Source organism: Micromys minutus (assembly GCF_963924665.1).
Source record: "Micromys minutus genome assembly, chromosome: 7".
NCBI lineage: Eukaryota > Metazoa > Chordata > Mammalia > Rodentia > Muridae > Micromys > Micromys minutus.
Window position 1 is genome coordinate 68,895,551 of NC_137976.1, and position 19,852 is coordinate 68,915,402.

The following is a 19,852-nucleotide window of genomic DNA, read 5'->3' on the forward strand; positions in this document are numbered from 1 at the left end:
AGAGAAAAAAGGAAGGGAGGTAGGAAGAGAGGGAGGGAAGCTATTCTAATAAAAAAAGATAAAGTAAAAACCTTCAAGTGTTACCAAGGAAGAGGGGACAGAAAGGTTGTAGGAACTAGAGGCCATGGAGATCTGAGACCAAACAGGGCCTCTCGGGCGACAATCACTGTACCCGTGAAGGCACAGCAGCTGTGGTTGCTTACCTAAGACCTATGTAATCTGAATAACCTCAACTCAGTGTGAGTGGGGGGTGGATAGGTGAGGAGCCATTCACAGCTGATGGTTTCTGGGTGAATCAGTTAGTTTTCTTTAGGACTGTGGGACCTGGTAAGTTGATCATTTACAGTGGAATGCTGTGCACACATCCATGTGCAAGTGGAATGCTGTGCACACACATCCATGTGCATGCTGCCGTGTGTAAACAGAAAGCATTAATCTGACAGAGTAGAACACTGTATAAAAAGACGTGAGGTTGGAAAAGGGATGTGGTGGAAAAAATCTAGGAATGAGGATTATTGAATACTGTTAAAATACACTATATACATGTGGGACATTCTCAAAGACTCAATTCCTAAAATTATATTAAAAGAAAAAAACACGTAAGGCTTGGTCCCATCTCTTTAGACATCCTTGGGGGCATTTTTCACTCCTCGAAAGACATCTGAAAACACTGTACTAGGACAACTCTGCCAGTCTGTTAAACGACGCCGAGTTTCTTGTTCTAGGGCCCTGAAATCCCCAATTGATCCGCTCAGGGAACAGCTCTGATAGACTGCACTAGTTGCTTTTGTGAGCCAAGTTGACTCAAGCTAGAGTCAGGAGAGGAAGAAGGAAATATCTCCGTGAGAACCAGCACATAACTGCAAGACAATTTCAATTAGTGATCAATGGGGAAGGCCCAGCCCATTGTGAATGGGGTCACTCCTGGGTTCATTGTCCTGGGTTCTATAACCGTTCAGAGTGAGCAAGCCAGTAAGCAGCACTCCTCCATGGCCTCTGCACCAGCTCCTGCCTCCAGGTTCCAGACCTGCTCTGTTCCCTTCTTAACTTTCTTTTGATGGTGAACAATTAAAAGCATAATCGAGGGCTGGAGAGATGGCTCAGTGGTTAGAGCACTGAATGCTCTTCCAGAGGTCCTGAGTCCAAATCCCAGCATCCATGGTGGCTCACAACCATCTGTAATGGGGTCTGATGCCCTCTTCTGGTGTGTCTGAAGACAGCTACAGTGTACTCATATGTAATAAATAAATTTTTAAAAAAAGTAAAAAGTGTGAGTGAGATAAACCCTTTTCTCCCCAACTTCCATTTTGGAGATGGAATTGGTTGTAGCAATAGAAACCCTCCCAAAGACACATACCAATCTCTCGACCCAGCTGGGAGTTTTTCAGAGATCCCGCAGAAGAGACGACAGCACACCTGTGCCAGGGCCCAACCTTGGCTCTAAAGTTCTCCTTGGGCAGGTAACCCTCCCATTCAGTGGTGTTGAAGGGAAAATCTGTGGCCTCTATCATAGACACATTCACATGGTCTCGAAGGTGGCAACGGAGCTCCTCTACACTGTACTTAACTCCTGGCCCCGGCCCCTTGTAGGATACTTTATATTTGTTCATGTTCAGATAGTTTCTCCAGATCTTCAGCAGCCTGGGGCTATGTTTTGAGTATGTGGAGTCCTTATCCCACACTTGGAAGGAGGGCTGTGCTTTAACCTTGGCTGTGACCTTGGGGTAACCGAGGATTTGAACGCCCTCCTTAGGGTCTTGTTTGCTGTTTGAGAACACAGCCTGGGAGGCAGATCCCAGTGCCACTTTCTCCTGGCTCTTTGGCATCTGGAATTCCTTGGCTTGCAATGTAAGAGCCTCATAGTCATTCCCTTTCTTCCACACACAGATGACTGCAAACAGGAGAAAGGCCAGGACAAAGCAGCTGAACTTTTTCTTCAAGTTGGTATGAATCATAATGAACGGTACAGGCAGGAGAGCCACTGTTCAGAGCAGGAACCAAGCCTGTTAAAATAATAAATAAATAAATAAATAAACAAACAAACAAACAAACAAACAAGCAAGCAAACAAACAAATGCACAGAGCAACGGGAAGAAAGATGATGGCGAGTTTATCCAAAGCCTCAGAGGGGGTGTGATGGGCCAAGCAAAGAACAAGCAGACCAACCCCGACTGCCTCCCACCAACTATGCAGCCTTGAGCAAGCCAGAGGGAGGAAACAAACCTTAGATTGGACTTTGGATGTAAGCTACACTCCTCTGAACATCTCACCATGCCATGAATACTTATGCATCTTTCCACCCTCCATCTTTCCACCCTCCATCTGTGTGCACCACAATTTTTAGCTTCTGGTTTTCTCTTTCTCTCTCTCTCTCTCTCTCTCTCTCTCTCTCTCTCTCTCTCTCTCTCTCTCTCTCTCTCTCTCTCTCTCTCTCTCTCAAGTACCTTTGACTAGAGCCTCTCTCATCATCTTACTCTGTAGCCCATACCTCTGTGGGACAAAGACATGTAAGCTCGAAAGCAACAGTAAACAGGGAACAGGCTGACTGATCTCTACACAAAACCCAGAGCCTCTTAAATCCTACATCAGTTAAAACAGCCAGAGAAATCCCATGGAATCCAGATCTGTGAAGGCTATGATCTGGAACTTGGAGCAAAGTTTAGCTGCATGGTCCACCTTTCTGTGTAGCTAGATGATTTTATGACAGAGGTTAGAAAATCTAATAAATTAGCCAGGTGGCCCTGATATCTGGGTCCTTCATATCTTTGCTTTCTCAGAATCCACTGAGTAACTAAGTGGAAGACGGAAACAATCTGTACTTAAACAAGGTCTGTTCTCTTTGGAAAACACCAAAGTTTTCCCTCTTCTGAGTTTACTCACCAGGATGAGTCAAAGCAATTGCCCCTGGAGCTTTGCTTACCCTGTGAGTCTGAAGTCCTTCCCTACCAAGCTTGTTCCTGAGGATGTTTGAGATACATCAGTGGGAGTTCTAAACTGCAAGTTCATGAATCCTAGGATCTTGATTCTGTTCTTGCTGACCTTGAACAAGTGAAAATGCCTGCCCCTGAGCATCTACAGGACTGTCATCTCTGCCCATTTCATTAGAGTTGGGAATGTAAAATAAAAAGGTGTGCTAACCAGCTGGAACCGAGTAAAAGCAAAGGCCAGGGAGTTGTTCTGAGCAGAGAAAGGAGAATAACCCTTTGACAAGAGCGCCATGTCGAGAGTCATGTGGGTGACTGAAAATGGAATGGATGGTATTCTGGAGGTGATGAAACATACACATATGGACAAAAATTCAGACTCAACATCATGAAGTGGGAGGCGGAGGGCTTGTTACATCACTGGGAAACAAATAAATTAAATTCCCCTAGACAAGTCAATGTCACTGACCACGTGACCATATGGTAGAGGAAAGATGGCCTGTCGGAAACTCAACCTGTGCATCTCAACATGGGGTCATGTCATATCAGATATCCTGAATATTAGACATTTACATTATGATTGCTAAGTACCAAAAATCACAGTTCCGAATTAGCAGTGAAATAATATTGTGATTGGGGATCATCACAGCATGAGGAACAGTATTAAAGGGTCAGAGCATTAGGAACGTTGAGAGGGACACTGGTTTACAGTCTTTGCACTGGAGGACAGAGCTTTTTAATTGGGATCAGTAAACAATGAGTGTTGACCATCATAACTCAGGAATCAGAGCACCCAGAGATAAAACTCCCAGTCAAAGCAAAGTGTCCTCCATCAGCCATCACTGCTGGGTACCATTTACCAGGGCTCGTAAGTGTTATAATATCCAGTATTTGAGATGAACAGAGGGGCTCCCCTGAGCTCCATGGCAGCTTTGAGAAATACACACAATTCTGAATGTATGAGAGTGACATTGAACTTGCACAAGTGACGTGGGTTGACATGAGTGAATGACAAGCTGGAGTGTGACTTAGGAGAGAGAGATGGCAGCAAAGGTGCCACCTCACTGTTATGGGAATGGCACCTCGGAGAAGGCTGGCACTGCCTTTTCTGTTTCCACAGATGACCTCACTTGTCAGTCAGAGCCCTCAGCTGGCCTGGCTCTTCATGTCTATGACAGCCATTCTTGGTTGTCAACTTGACTATATCTAGAATTAAGTACAATCCAGAAATGGAGGGCACAGCTGTAATCAAGTTCCTTCTATGGCATGAGAGCCACTTCTGAGGGATTCCAACGTGTACAGAAGACCAGCTGAGACACCCAGTCTTGTGGGACTGAGCAACTAGTAGATACTTGGACTTTCCACTCACAGCGGCCCATTGTTGGATTAGTTGGGTTACAGGCTGTAAGGGAATCCAATAAATTTCCTTTTTATTTATATATAGAGGAGATTCATTCCATCCATGCTCTGACTCTAGAGAACCCTGAATAATACAATGGCCTTAACATACTCAACTGGAACCTTCTATCAGTGCTTGTGTGTCCTCCCCACTCATAGTGCCATCACTTAAGACCAGCTGGGGTTTCTAGTCACGGCCACTCAGAGCTAAAGGGTCCATCCTCACCTGCCTAGCTCTTTGAGCAAGACAGACACTGAAGAAGTCCTCACCCAATACCTCAGCAAAAAGAGAAGCGACCTGAGAATTTTCCTATCACCAGACTTATTTTGAAAGCTTCCAGGCTTTGTAACTGATGTATTCTCTGCCCTGGACTTTTACCACAGTTCCTATTTGTTAGCAACCGGTGTTGACAAAGCTTGGGTTTTGTGCCTAACCCATATGCCAAAGGAAAATGCTTCCTTCTATCCCTTCTGTATAATAAAAAAATTGGCCCCAGAACCAAACCTGGAAAACAGTCAGGCTCAGTGAGAAATTATGACGCTGAAGAAACTGTATCAATGAATGTAATGCCTAGAGGAGACATCTAGAAAAAGAATATTGCAACCCTGTGCATTATCGTTATAACCCACAGAGCAAGCCACCACTAGATAGGCACTAAAGGGAGCCTCTGTAAATACGTTCTGCCTTGCTATTCCTTGAACCATGTTTAATGTCGGATGTAATGTGAAATGCCGAAAGCACATAAATGTTCTCACAAACAGCTGTCAACAACAGAACAGTTCAGACTTTATCTACAGCTTACAGAGACAGACAAGACTGCCCTCCACACCATCTTGACCCTGACTAAACAAGTGTCTAGAAGACTAGGAGAGGACGCAGAGAGAACTCGGTGAGACTGTGGTGAGGTAGTGAAGAGCTGACCCCTTGCCAGCACAGTCTGACCCTGTGACTTTACTCAGGAATGTCACCCTCCACTTGTTCAAGCCTCTTGGAGTTTCTTACCTGCTTCTGGCTGATCCCTCTGGGGCTGCGGGTCCTGCAGGTCCTCAGGAGCCAGCACTGATCTCCATGAGAAAGAGGTTTACTTTACTAGGTCTGGAGGCCAAGGCTCATTTTTCTCAGGATGATCAAAAACCATCTGAAAATACAAATAAAGAAGGAGATTAGAATGATTTTTCTAGCAGACTGACGTTAAACATTAACAGGATGGATGAGTGCTTTTGTAAGTGCGGGCATATCCCAGGAAAAAGTAAAGGCCAACCACACATGAAATACTCAAAAGCTATGAACAATCCAGAGAGCCGAAAAAAAGAATCACGCCAGATAAGAATGTTCTAGAAAGAGGAGTTGGGCATTACAAAACCATCCAGGAAGGAACAGGTGATTAATTTCTCCTAAATAAATAACATAAGGGTTCACTGCCCCCCAAAAGCTCCAGATATATTTTTAAAAATTATTTATTTGAATAAAATATTTAATGATTTTTTTATATTTTTAACATGTATTTTTAAGATGGGTTAGAGAACTACAAATGCTACTCAAACTCAGAAAAAAAAAAGTCTGAAAAGAAAATGTACTAGGAGAAAAATGGTACCTAGGTAGTAGAATGAGGGACAATGAGCAATGTCTAAGTTAGACATGAATTACTCTATATAAAAAGAGTAACCATGATCCTTAGTGGTACAGTATCTGTATGGTACGCACAACAGCAAAAAATAAAAGCCAAGCATAATTAGCAAAGCATATAAACTATTTTTAAAGACAAACCCAGAATTGACTCATATTTATTCTTTTCAGTTTTGATGTTATATAAAGAAATAGCCAAGAGAAAGCTAAATGAATGTTTAATTGCAAGAAATTTTAAATTTCTGTACAGTGAAAAATATAATAAAATAAAAAAGGAAACAGTCAATGAAGAATGAATAAACAAAGGCAAGGCTAATATGGCTGCTGGAGAGGTGGCTCAGCAGTTAACAGCACTTGTACTGTGGGTGCTCGAAACCAATTTATGATTTCATTCCTAGGGGATCTATCACCCTCTTCTGGCCTCTGTGAGTACTGCACACACATAGTACACAAACACACACACACACACACACACACACACACACACACACACACACAAATAAGCTAAACACTCACCCACATACAAAATAGAAAATAAAGTTAAAATTTAAAGAACTAATATGGCAAAAAAAAAAAAAATTTAAGAAAACTTCCCAAAAGAGGAAAGCGACATGACCAGATAAATGATAAATGAAATAATACAACAGTGGAGAAGCATGTGATATGTAAAGTTGCTATTTTTAAACTCCTATTCTTCTCTCATACAGTATGTCTCCTCCACAGTTCCCCCTTCTGCCGCTCTCCTCACTCCCTCCACGCCACCTCTTCTGTTTCCTTTCAAACAAACAAACAAACCCAGAGCAGGTCAAGGGTATCTACTGAACATAGCCTACCAAGTTACAATAGGACTGGGCACAAACCCTTACATCTAGGCCGGACATGGCAACCCAGTAGGAGGAAAGGGGTCCCAAGCGCAGTCAAGAGTCAGTTGTTGTGAGTACCGCAAGGACAGCAAGCTACGCAACCATACTGTACACGCAGAGGAGCTGGCTCTGACTCAGTGTCCATGTGTCACTTCACGTTCTGGGAGCCCCTGGGAGCCCTGCTTAGATGATTTTGTAAGCCATGTTCTCATGGAGTCCTCAACCCCTCTGGCTCCTGCAATCCTTTCTTCCCATCCTTAATGGGCTTCCCCTTGCTCTGCCTAGTGTTTGTGTGTGGGCCTCTGCATCAGCTCCCATTGGTTGCTAGATGGCACCGCTCTAATGAAAGTTGGGCTAGGCGCCTGTCTATGAGTATAGCAGGGTATCATTAGGAATCATTCCATTGACAATTTGCCAGTTGTATTGGCCTCTATCCTGTGTCTCTGAGCTGCCTCTACATGTAATTCCTGATCATCTAGGCAGTGCAGTGTGGGCCTCCTCTCCGGGCATCAGCCACAAGTTGGACCAATCATGGGTTGGCCACTCCCACAAGTTCTGTGCCACCACTGCCTCAGCACATCTTGCAAGCAGGACAGATTGTAGGTTCAAGGTTTCGTGGCTGGGTTGATGTTCCAGGCCCCCTGTAAGAAGCCTTGCCTTGTTATAGAAGACGGCCAGTTCAGGCTCTGTATCCTCAGTTACTAAGAGGGTCACTCTCATAGATTGCAGGGAGTTTCCAATGCACCACTTTTCTACATCACAAACACACACACACACACACACACACACACATACACACACACACACACACACCCCACAAATGCCCCACAATCCCAGTCATCTCTCGATACTCTCTCATCCTGTCTCACTCCTCCACCAGCTCCATCCCCCACCTGATCCCTCCTGTCCCCATCCTCTCCTGCCCACAGCCCACCCACAAAATCTATTCTACTTCCCTTCCCAGGGAGATCCATGTGTCCCCGTTTTGGTTGATCTTAAGGGAGAACTTCAAGGAGTGACGAGAACATTCAAAAAACAGCTTACAGACTAGACAGCACACAGCAGTCTCCAAAACAGCCTTCTACGCTGCCAGCAGATCACAGTAAAATTGTCAGACAGTTGAAATAGAAGTACATATTTTCAGCCCTTCTAGAAATCACTCAGTTGCTGGGATCCTGTGACTATTTACCAAACTGCCGAACATCCAGGGCTAAATAAGCAGTTTAAAAAGAGGACATACACCTTTCAACCTCCTGTTGTGTAAAGTGGGTCCTACCTTCTATAACTGTGGGGCTGAACGAGAATTAATGAGGAAAGAACGTAAATGCGATAAAGAAATGCTATGTACAGAAAAGGGGCTTTAATTTCAAGCCTGTTTATAATGGTGAAGACCTATTGGTGTAACTTCCAAATACCCCTTGAAGTTACATCCACCTGAATGAATAAAATGAATGCAATGAATCATATGAATGCACACTTAGGAACTTTTGTTGCTATAAAAAAGAAAATACTTAAATATTTTAATGAAAACATAGAATGTGTTATCTGTACACACGTGATTGATGTGATTGCTAGTACAAGTCAAGCATGTTCAAGTGTCATGCCTGGAAAGTTGCTGAGAAACTGGTGTTTGATGATGATGATGTTGATTGTCTTAGTCAGGGTTTCTATTTCTGCACAAACATCATGACCAAGAAGCAAGCTGGGGAGAAAGGGTTTCTTCAGCTTACACTTCCCTACTGCTGTTCATCACCAGAGGAAGTCAGGGCTGGAACTCAAGCAGGTCAGGAAGCAGGAGCTGATGCAGAGGCCATGGAGGGATGTCACTTACTGGCTTGCTTCCCCTGGCTTGCTCAGCTTGCTTTCTTATAGAACCCAGGTCTACCAGCCCAGGGATGATGGCACCACCCACAATGGGCTGGACCCTCCCTTGATCACTAGTTGAGAAAATATCTTACAGCTGGATCTCATGGAGGCATTTCCCCAACTAAGGCTCCTTTCTCTGTGATAACTCCAGCTTGTGTCAAGCTGACACAAAACCAGCCAGTACAATGATGATAATGATGATGACAGTTGGGTAGCTAAGGCAAACTCTTGAGGACAATATTGAAAAAAATAAACACTTCATCCTACACAATCAACTTGCTGCATAATATCAAGCTGGCCATGAAGCCTATCTCAAGAGATATAGCATTATTAACCAGGAAAAAGCAATAAGCAATTCTGTCACAGAGACTAGCCACTAAAAGGATGACAACATACCCAAAGGTTTACTGTGGTATCCTGACAACCAGCTTTGTCAACAAAATGGAGAAGGTGCTCCATTGATGACTACAGGATCTATCTGAAAGAACCGTTTTTTTTATGAGTAGAAGCAAGACAGACGCAAATGTGGAAAACCTCACTTTGTCCTTTACTGAAGCATTCAGAGCAAAGTTGGAGACATAGTTCAGTGGTAGAGTGCTTGCTTAGCAAGGCTGAAGCTCTGCTTTCAGTCCTGGGCTCAGGAAGAGGAAAAACAGATCAGGGCTTTCTTTACTAATTCAGAGGATAACTGGACTTGGAGTGGCCTCCTGGGAGAGCCAGAAAATGCCTGACAGCTCCCCCTCCATTCACGAGTTTCCTTGTGGTACTGGTGTTTACCAATGCATGAGCACCCATATTTAACTGATCGCCACCTCCTCCCACTACAGATAGAAAAAGAGATCTTGTCAGCCTTCTTTAATGCTGTTGTGAGTAACTCTAGATACAGGTAAGTGACGAGCACATAGTAGGAGCACAGTAAGTATTTGCTGAATGAAGCTCTTCTTTAAGGTTCTATATGTTTCAGGAGCTGCTGATGAAAGAGACTCTTTCATCATCCTCCCCACCCCCTGGAGAGCACTGAGCCTTTTCTGCTGTTTCTTAAGACACAAACTGTTGGGACATGAGATTTTTAATGGGTGACACCGCCAGACATGAGAAAAAGCCGCCTATCCCCAGCACTTCCTCCTGTCAATTGCATTTCCTCAGAAAGTCTTGCCTCCCAGGAAGATTAAAAACCATGCTTAACTGGTTTCCAAACATGAACCAGTTGTCTACCTAGATCTACCATGGGTCAGATAGTCACCACCACTGATGAGATGGCTGGTCTGGTGATGACCTGGTAATCTTCCACTAGCTATAAAAGTGAGACCAGAATCCTTGGCTCAGGATAACAGACTACCAACTCTAATGGCACCAGCAAGCTTCAAACTCAGAGCATGTAATTTGATATCAGCCTGATCTGGGGAACCGCCCATGCTCTGCCTCTCAGCAGTCACATGATCTTGGCTGACTCGAAGTCCCATGGCTAAGCTAACTCACTGGCAAATGGGGACGATGACTGATCCTATATTCCAGGCTGATTTATAAACCATGCAAGAAAAGACCTCTCCGTGGTAACTGTTATGCACAGTACTTCACTGGCATCATTACCACCCTTCCTCTGTGGAGACCAATACTATCCCAGTGTTACACATGAGGAGACAGACAAGAAAAAGAAACGTATCCAGGGAACTCAAGGAGAGCTCTCAACAGTCTAGCTTCCCTATTGTGTAGACTGTCTTTCATGTGGGCCAAACCTACTTCACTGTCCAACACCAACTCCTTTCTCTCAAGACACCCCATTCTCATAGAGATCAATATGATTCTAATGTGCCTAGTCCAGCTCTCTTCAAACTATAGCATTCCCCTGATTGCAAACCGCATAAAAACTTCTTCCTTCCCGATAAATATCGATGGTCTTCTTCATCTAGGCAGACTCCAGCCTGTAACTCAGAAATTCTCAATCATCGCCATCATCATCATCACCATCATCCTTTTATTTTGTGTAAGACAGGGTTTCTGTGTGCAGCTCTGGCTGTCCTGAAACTCACTCTGTAGACCAGGCTGGCCTCAAACTTAGGAGATTCACGTGCCTCTGCCTCTCAAGCGCTGGGACTAATGGCACGAGCCACCACCACCTGGTCCACAAGTCATTTTAAATAACTCTGGTTCACCCCATCCTGTTTCGTCCTTTTCAATTGCTACAATCCCCTTTAGAGCAGTACTTTGCAGATGTCCCTTTAGTCTGTGAGTTACTTGAGGCGATGCCAAGTTTACCACCTCTAGTTACATGCGGCTGTGCAAGCAGCCATGTCTCATGTTTAGAAAGACTTTAACATGAAAGGCAATCATTTTTCTTGTAAAAATGTGCCATTGCCTCAAGCACTGCTCCCCGAGCCACATGGACTCAGAATGGGAACCCATCACCTGCTCAGCACACGGATCTGAAGGCTGTGCTAAGACCTTGGTGTATCAACACGTCTCATCCCTCAAGCAAAAGCACCATGTGGTCCCCACTGACTTCCACATTCCATTTGCTGTGGGCGTTCCCACTCTGATCCAGAAAAAGATGCTCCCCTTCAGTTCTGGAAGATTTTGCTCCTGGCTCACTGGCATTTTCTCCAACACTACACCTGTCACAGGGCTCAGTGACATTCTTCAACACTGGAAAGCATTCCAGTTCCCAGGCCTCAAAGTTCAACAGTCTTCTCTACTACAGTTGACTGTAATCCCAGACAAGCACCCTGAAGGAAATAACTGACTTCAGTATTCCCAAAGGAATAAACCCAATCAACAACCCCAGTTTCAGACATGCTCCTTCCAGTCTCCACTTCAGCCTTTGGAACTAATTGTGATAATCACCTCAACCCCAACAATCTTCTCTAAATGTCCCCCTCTACCTTCCTGTCCTCACTTCTTCCTGGCCATCTTAAATTCAATGGTCAGTCTTAGGATGGCTCCCTTACTCACTTTCATTATACATAATTTTCTAAATTCCAATTCTGAAGAAATACAATTCTATCATGTTTCACCCCTGCTGTTATATGCAGCTGAACTAACAAGAAACACACACACACACACACAGAGAGAGAGAGAGAGAGAGAGAGAGACATACACTCATGTGCACACACACACACACACCCATGCACACACAGGCGCACATGTACACAGACTCATTTACTGATTTTTATCTCACATGATTGACCATTGATGGCTATAGGTAGTCCTATGCTTACCGCCGTCTGGCAATGCTGGCGTCCCCAAATACACTCACCTGCCACTCTTCCAGAGTTCCACTTCATCACCCCTCCTAGTCTCCTACTCTGATGAACTTGTTCCTTGTTCATGAGAACAGCAGGATGTTCCAGTACAGAACTTTCTCCACTGCACTAACAGCCCACGCTACCTGGCTTCACCCAGATTCTCTTATTACTCAAACGGAACTGTCTGCGTCTAAGCTACACTGGCTAACGCTGACCCTCTGGACTCTATATGCTCCTGCCTACTTGAAGAGTCTGCTTCGTCAAGTCCCCCACTTTCTTCAGCAGGGGTAAGTGTCCCCTTCTCAAAGGCTACCCCATCTTCACAGGCTGTTATTCTATCTTAAAAACAAACAAACACTAACCACAAGCCATCTCTGGTGACTCAGGAAGTCCCCACAAACAGTGGAGTCTTGACATCATTAAGAGTGGGGCACATAGACAGCATTTACCCTCCAACCCACTGTACAAGACAAGTCAGAGCACACAGCACCGCCTACGAATTTCCCTACCACAAATGTTCAATCTCTGTATTTGCTAGGGCTTCAAATGCAATCCCAGTTATTAGAAAATATGGTGGTAGGGGTGGAGCAGGAAGAGGTGGGGGAATACTTAAAATAGCAAATAAGGAAGTTTGCAGGTTTCTACTTACTAAGTTAGAAAATAGGGTTTCTATATGACAATTGAGCTGGTTTTAACAACACATCAGTAGACAGATGAAGCCCGAGCATTTTTAAAGATACAATGATTTGTGAGATCGACCTTATTTAAACTTTAATTTGAACAACAACATAAAATTTCTTTGAGGAATAATGAGATTTCTTGCATATGGAGTGGCTGTTTTTACTTTAAGATGATTCAGGCCAAGAAACAAACAAACAAACAGGTAAAGCTAATATGGGAAAATATTTTCATATGTATTTGCATTAAGCTATATAAGGAAGAAGATTGATCCATAAACTCTTTTCCTCTTAACCTATGGGTAAAACTTAAAGAAAAGGGCTATAACAGATAACTGTTCCTGTTTTGCTAAAAGAACTAACTGTAAAGTCAAATACAACCTTACACAAGCTCCCACACTATGTAGTTCTAAATAAAGTCAATGTTCTCCCTCCTCCTCCCAACTGCATTCCTCCCTTCCAGCCATGGCTCTGTTTTCTCTCCTTTGTGGTGAGACTCGAAGAACCTGCTCTTGGTGGAGGCAGCAAGTGACCCCCACCCGGCCGTCCTTTCACTCAGCACCAATTCTCTGGGCACCTGGAGATTCTCTTTCTCGACATACATGCTTTACTCAACTCCCCAACCCGTATTCCTCCTAGGGGTTCCTCCCTTGTATAGGTCACTCCCTCCTCAGCAGGGTGTAGCTGGCTCCTCCTCATCTCCCCCATCTCTAGGCACTGAAATGCCCGAGGTTGGGTACACACTCCCCACTGTACAGGTTGGGTACACACTCCCCACCGTACACACCTCATGCTTAGTTCTCCCTCTACCCCGTGTGCAGTTTGCACTCAAAACACGTTCACTAAAATCCCTCAAAGTAAGTTCTGGAGGAGAGATGGTTGGATAGCAGAATGAGCCTGCAGGTGGCCACGAGCTTCAAGATCTACCCTCTCATCCATCACCTATAGAGGTACTCTACATAGCAGAAAACAAGGATTCTCCTGGAAGCTGGCAAAATGTGGTTTCCTGACTTCTATCTTAATCATTGTGATCTAAAGAGTCTGTGTTGGGGATGAGCAACTGCATCTAACAAGCTGAATGGTCACTTCTGTTGCTGTTTTGGATCCTGGGAATCAATGCTGGGGGCCCCCTGCCTCTGCCACTGACACTAGGCTACACTCCCCTGTCCAATTCTAATGCAGCTGGTCGGTATATACTCAGGCTCTGAGGAGCAGGTATCTAGAGCAGAGAGCTCACCAAAGTGAGATGTTGAGAAAAGCAAGGATCTGAGAAAGCCTTTCAAGAACCAGGAAGGAGAAAGCACAAGAACCAAGAGTAAGGAGCTCTTAAATCATTTAACAAAACCTTTTTGTTTCCATTTAAAACTGGGGCTAGTGTTCTTAGCATTCTTCCTTCTGTTTCTTTATAAGCTATTATTGTATTGATGATGATGCAAAAACTATGATACGGGCGAAATGCAGGGAAGGGTGGTAGTACTTGGTCACAAAAAGATAGAGATGCCCATCTTGGAGAACGTGTGAGCTTGAGCTATTGTCTCTAAACACCAGAGTCAAGCCCTGGGTTTTCTACCTGCCCATTTTACGACCCTCAGCCTGCGAACCAAGTTCCGTGAGCCTTACACCTCATCTGCAAGACATAAACCATACTTAGACATTCTTGTGTCCCAGATGTGGTTAATGTTTGTGACATTGTCTCACATTCTTGAGACAATGCTACTTGAGTGTTCTCCTGCCTGCAGCAGACACTGTAGTTCCGGAGGAACTATCAGAAGAGGTCGGAACACACTTCTACTGTCTGGTTCCAATAGCCCAGTTCTAGTTCCACTAAGTGGAAGCCTGGGCAAGTCAAGACTCAATCTGTTGTCAGGACACTTCTGACAAGTCTCTCTTTTGCTAGCAAAGGCTGGGTGATAAGCAGGACACTGAATGTTAGCTGAGGAATCTGAAGTCAGTCAGGTTGGAAGGCATGAATCCTTTACAGTTTGTGAGCAGCTGTCTTGGTAATCTACCCACAGCCAAGCTGAATAAGGCTAAGCATGGGAAAGGTGAGATCTTGCCCAGATCAAACCTTTGAGGATAAAGGGGCTTTCTAAAAGGTTCTCTTACCAGAGATCTGATGTTCCCCCAGCCAGGCAAACAGTGATGGAAAGGCTGTTAAAGTCTTCAGAAACAGTATATCCTCACAGTGCTTGTCCAACAGCCTAAAGAACAGAACTTGTGGGAGGAGGACACTGACCCCAAAGCTGGAATCCCTGACCAAAGCCAGATAATCTGAACAGATTTTTAAAAAACAAAATGAAACAAAAAAACCTTCCTGGCCATTTGCTGTCTTCAGTCTTGTATACCCTACAGGCAGATGAGCAAATGTCTAACTGTACAGGTTCTTGATGAAAAGCAGCCCCTTCATGCACCATTAATTCTCCTTCTGAGTAACACCCACTCCCCAGAGCAGCTGATGCCCCAGCCCTGGCAGGAATCTCCCCCAGTCTTACCACACCACACAGCAAACTGCATTCTGCGACATCAATCAAAGGGACTGAGCAGGAGAGAGAAGCACAGAAAGAGCCCATAAAGAAGGCCGAGTAAGCACTGTGTTCTTAGGCAATACATCCACCTTTTATTCCCCACTATGTTTATGCCACACCCCTGTGCTTCAAAAAAAAAAAAATAGAAAACTATTTGTCTTCACACCTGGAAAGAAAAGAGTTTCACTTCCTTCCCATCTTTCCGGTCCCTGCCACATCTTTTTCTTCTAGAGTATTTTGCAGGTTCCTACCAGTTCCCACACCCATGACTTTTCTCAGGTAGGGTTTGACAAGGAAATGAGTCCAAATATTCTAAGAACTTCTTTGTTGACAAAAAAAAATGTGTTACCTGTGGATCATCCTTGGGCAAACAAAAAGTGAACACTGAAACTTCTACTTTTAATTCTCCGAGTTACCCCACCACACACACACACACACACACACACACACACACACACACACACACACACAGGCCTTCCAAGAATATACCCATCTTCAGTACTTGTAGTCTGTAACTGTTGCTTCTACTCCATTATTTTTTTCTCTTCTACTGAGAAACTACACCATCTGTCCTCTCTGGTGCGCCCTGCTTCTGGTCGATGGCTCTGGCCTGGTGTGGTTTCCATAGTCTCTGCTCTGAGTTCTGGAGAATGAGTACCGATTTCAAACCATCAGTCAATAGCCAACTGTTTCAAGTTCAGGAGGGTTTTTGTTTGTTTGTTTGTTTGTTTGTTTGTTATTGGTTTGTTTTTATACATACAAAAATATCCAAGTACTACCATCTAAGAGCATGGCAGTGGGAAGGGGGAGAGTCCCAACGTGTGAAGAGCACACACCAGTGCTCAGAGGACCCGAAGGTGGCCAGAAATGCCTGTGCCCAACATGTGCCATGTACTTAGGAGAAAATAAAGAATCCAATCAAATACAATATTCCGGAGGCACTTTGGAAGGAAAATTTCTTTGCAAAATATTGCAGTGGGCAGAGCAACAGAAATGGGCTGGGTGGACAGTAAACTGGGTGTGTGAGAGGTTTCACATCATCATAGACCAGCAGGATACACTGGGAGGGGCCGTGCAATCATGGTTCAGCATGGAAGGAATTGAAGATGAGCAGATTGCCTGGGCAGAGAGAAGCCTGTCATGCTACCAGAACAGTGCCAGGCCTAGAGCAGAGAGCACAGCAGAGCTGGGGCCTGAGAGCTGTCAGATCAGACAGGGCTTTAGACCAGTGGCTTTGGAGTTCTGTGAGAATGTGGGCTTCCTCGAGTGACACATGTGAGAAACCTCAATCCAGCTACTGTCCTAAGAACCAGCTACTGCAGCCAGCAGCCTGGAGAAGGTGCAAAAGGAAGCTGTTCCAAGAAGCTGTTTGAGCAGCTGCCAAGTCTGGTGACTTATGCCTACAGTCTCAACTCTTTAAGAAAGAAGCCTAGTTAGGAGGTGAGAAAGCTTAAGTCCAGCCTGGGCAACAGTGTGAGATCCTAAGATGGTGGGGCTGCTGCTGCTGCTGCTGGTGGTGGTGGTAGAAGAAGAGGGTGGAAAAGGAAAAAGAGGAAGAGCTGCTATGTGCTAGCATTTTATGTTACCAAAATTGATCATATCACCCTGAGAGCCAGGGTACTGATAATCGTCTTCTTTCTGAAGAAATGAGGTTGAATGGTTTTTTTTTTTTTTTTACATCATTATTTTAAAATGTCTTTCTATGTTAGCAGTTTCCTCCAAATTGGAACATCCATTTGGAGAAGGAAGAGGAAGACTCACCAGATCAACATGTCTCTGCAATGCCACCTTCCCCAGGGTTACAGAAGCAATGAGCTACTGACCAAGGAGCCGCTGACCATGTAAGCTGTCAGTGGGAGCATCTTGAGCTGCCTGGCAGCTGTGCAGAGCTCCAGAGTTGCATGTAAGTAACCCTCACCCAGACTCCCATTGGTGATGCCATTAAGAACTCATTGGTACGGGTGGTGCTAACGCACACCTTTGGTGCAGCACTCAGGAGGCAGAAGCAGGCAGATCTCTGAGTTTGAGACCAGCCTGATCTACAGATCGAGTTCCAGGACAGCCAGGGCTACACAGAGAAACCCTGTCTCAAAAGCAATCAAGCAAACAAACAAATAAACAAACAACCGCATTGGCGCTCACCTACCTGGCCTTTGATGCAAGCATTACTTTGGTCTGTCCGGGGCTCTCTTCCTGGAGTGACTAGATCTATATAGATATGTCTCTCCAGACAAAGTCTCTCAGACAACAGCCCTGTACCCCAAAGGGAGTCAACTGCATTATTCTAACACACAAGCTGGCTGCATTTCTATGCGTGTCTGTTTGCTCTGGCCATTCAGAGGCCAAGCCACTGCAGCTGCTGGGCATCATGCTGCCTTTAAGTCTGCCTTCTTGATCATTTTACTAGCTTTCACCAAATGCTATCCAAAACATTTGTCACCCCGGGTCAAGGCAGTTCACAGGGCTGTTGTATAGTCTACATGGCCTCGTTGGTGTGTTGAAGCGACTAACATTACCCTAATAGGAGGTTTTTTTCTACCAACCGAAGAACATGATTTGACCACTCAGCTAAAGATCCTTCAACCCTTAGTCTCCGAGCATCTCATTAGCATCACCAACTCACAAGCTCCCCTTAGTCAGAACCATTGGCACCTAAGCCATCTCACATCAAGTACCTCTTGTGTTTTGTTTTAGCCTGACATAATCCCTAAATTTTGACAGCTGTTGTTAACTGGAAATCTCAGATCTTATATGCTGTTAAATGTAAGACATTGATCCTCAAAGAGGTCTGCCAAGGAGACAGTCACTGTTAACATGATCTGAACACTGAAAAAAAAGTTCAGCGCAACACACAAAAACCCAACTTGCTTGTTATGCGGATTTATCATGGAAATACTGGGTGTGTTTAGTGATTCTCAGGAGACCACATGCAAGGGTTCCATAGCTTACTTTATCATAATATCTAGGACCATAGCACTGCGAATGCATCCAGTCTTGGGTAATTTAATCCTAACTTCCAACCTCAGCAGGGGACACAACCACACCTCTCAGCGAGCAGGTTTCCATGGTTAAATAAATGTAGGCAGCCATCTGAATACCCACAACCGTCCCTCACTTGGCAAAGGTAACTCATTCTAAGCTTATCCAGAAGAATCGACTGAGTCCCTGGAAATCAGAGCATCAGGTTTTAGGACTGCCGGGTTGGACATTGGCCTCCCTCCCCAGCTCAGCACTCAGCGGCAAAGGCAGAGGAGCACCTACATCAAAAGAAGCCTTGGATGTTAGGGTTTCCGCACCAGATCTGTGCAAGCGGGTTGTGGCAAAGAAACTGCCAGCATGAACAAGGGGAAGGTTTTATCGTAGGTAAGAGAGGTAAAACATCTAGAGGCATCTGGAAGCATCCAGGGCAGAGAGAGAAAGAAGAAGATTGAACATGGCCCGCAGAGCGGACATGGCCAGGGCTTGGGTTAGGGTTAGGGTTAGAGTTAGGGGAAGAGCTTTTATGCTCCTCCTTTTCCTGCAAGAGGAAGGAGAAAAGCTGGGGACAGAGAGAGGACAGCGAGAGAAGCAGGGGCAGAGAAAGACAGTGTGGGTAGCTGCGCTGTAAAAATGGAGACCTTCGGGAGGGAGGTTAAGGCAGCTCAAGGATTAGTCACATTAGTTACACTTGAAATGTGTAACCGGCTTGTAAATAGGGACTGAGGATAAGAGACAACTTCATTAGTTCCTGAGGAATGCTGACTCTCTCTAAACTACCAGAAACCCTTCTCCATACCTCAGGTTGAGCTGAACTAGATCAGTTTTGGACCAGTCGGTGGGCCCGCCCCACCTCACATTTTAGGACATGTCAGCAGTGTGGTTGCAATAGGTAGAAGAATGGGCTCCCTACAAGTCCCATGTACTGAACTGCAAAAGGGGGCCAGCTGGCTGCAAAGTAAAGAGAAAAAAACAACAACAACAACAAAGTAAGTCAAGCGTTCAGAATCCTCTCTTAAATCCTGGACATGCATGGTGGTAGTGAAAACACAGTTCCAGCACTCAGAGAGGGGCCGGGGTTCAAGGATTGGAGGGAGAGGCCAGCTAAGACTACACGGTGAGTTCAATGCCATCCTGTGTGCTACAGACCAAGACCCTGGCTCAAAATAAGAGTTTTCTCTTAAATCAACTAATGTAAGTTTCTCTACTGGAACTTTGGTTTAACTGTGTCTTTTGTGAGACTAGCCACACCTATTAGTGTTATCTTAAGCATCATTCCACCCAGAACCTCCAGATCCAGGGGTCATGTGAAGCAAGAGTTGTTTTTGTGTTCCACTGTATCCTTGCCAAACTGGGCAAAAGGAAGCCAGGGCCGGAATTCCATGACATTGTCTTCAATTACTGTTGTATGCGCATGGGTGTTCTGACCGCACAGTGTATGCCTAGTGCCTGTGGTTTGCGGTTCCCACTCCCCACCCCCTCCCTCACTGGCATGATCAGACATCTGGCCTGAGGGAAAGGGAGGCAGAAATGGGCCCGTGGGTGATGGAGACCTCAGGCGATGGTGGGTGAGTTCAGGGAGGCAGGCTTCATCGAACAGCCGCTTAATTGGGGAGAACAAAAGCTACGAAATCCTGGGTGCTTACTGGGCATGGCCCCCAGGCTACTGACCACCTCGAGGGTGGCAGAGGTGGGTGGTTGTAAGGTTTTGTGTGCTGGGACATGCAGCCCCCGGGCAGGGAGGTTAAGGTGCT

At 45.1% G+C, this 19,852-nt stretch overlaps 1 protein-coding gene across 1 annotated transcript in view; it reads right to left on the minus strand.

Moving 5' to 3' along the window:
• ST6GAL1 (ST6 beta-galactoside alpha-2,6-sialyltransferase 1) overlaps positions 1-19,852 on the minus strand; it is a 128,735-nt gene that overhangs the window by 35,706 nt on the left and 73,177 nt on the right. Inside the window, exons 3-4 of the mRNA XM_080919090.1 lie at positions 5,326-5,461; positions 1,358-2,003 (exon numbers count right to left, since the gene is read on the minus strand). Coding sequence (XP_080775216.1) covers positions 1,358-1,955 — 598 coding nt within the window. The 5' untranslated portion in view covers positions 1,956-2,003; positions 5,326-5,461. The remainder of the gene's footprint in view (positions 1-1,357; positions 2,004-5,325; positions 5,462-19,852) is intronic.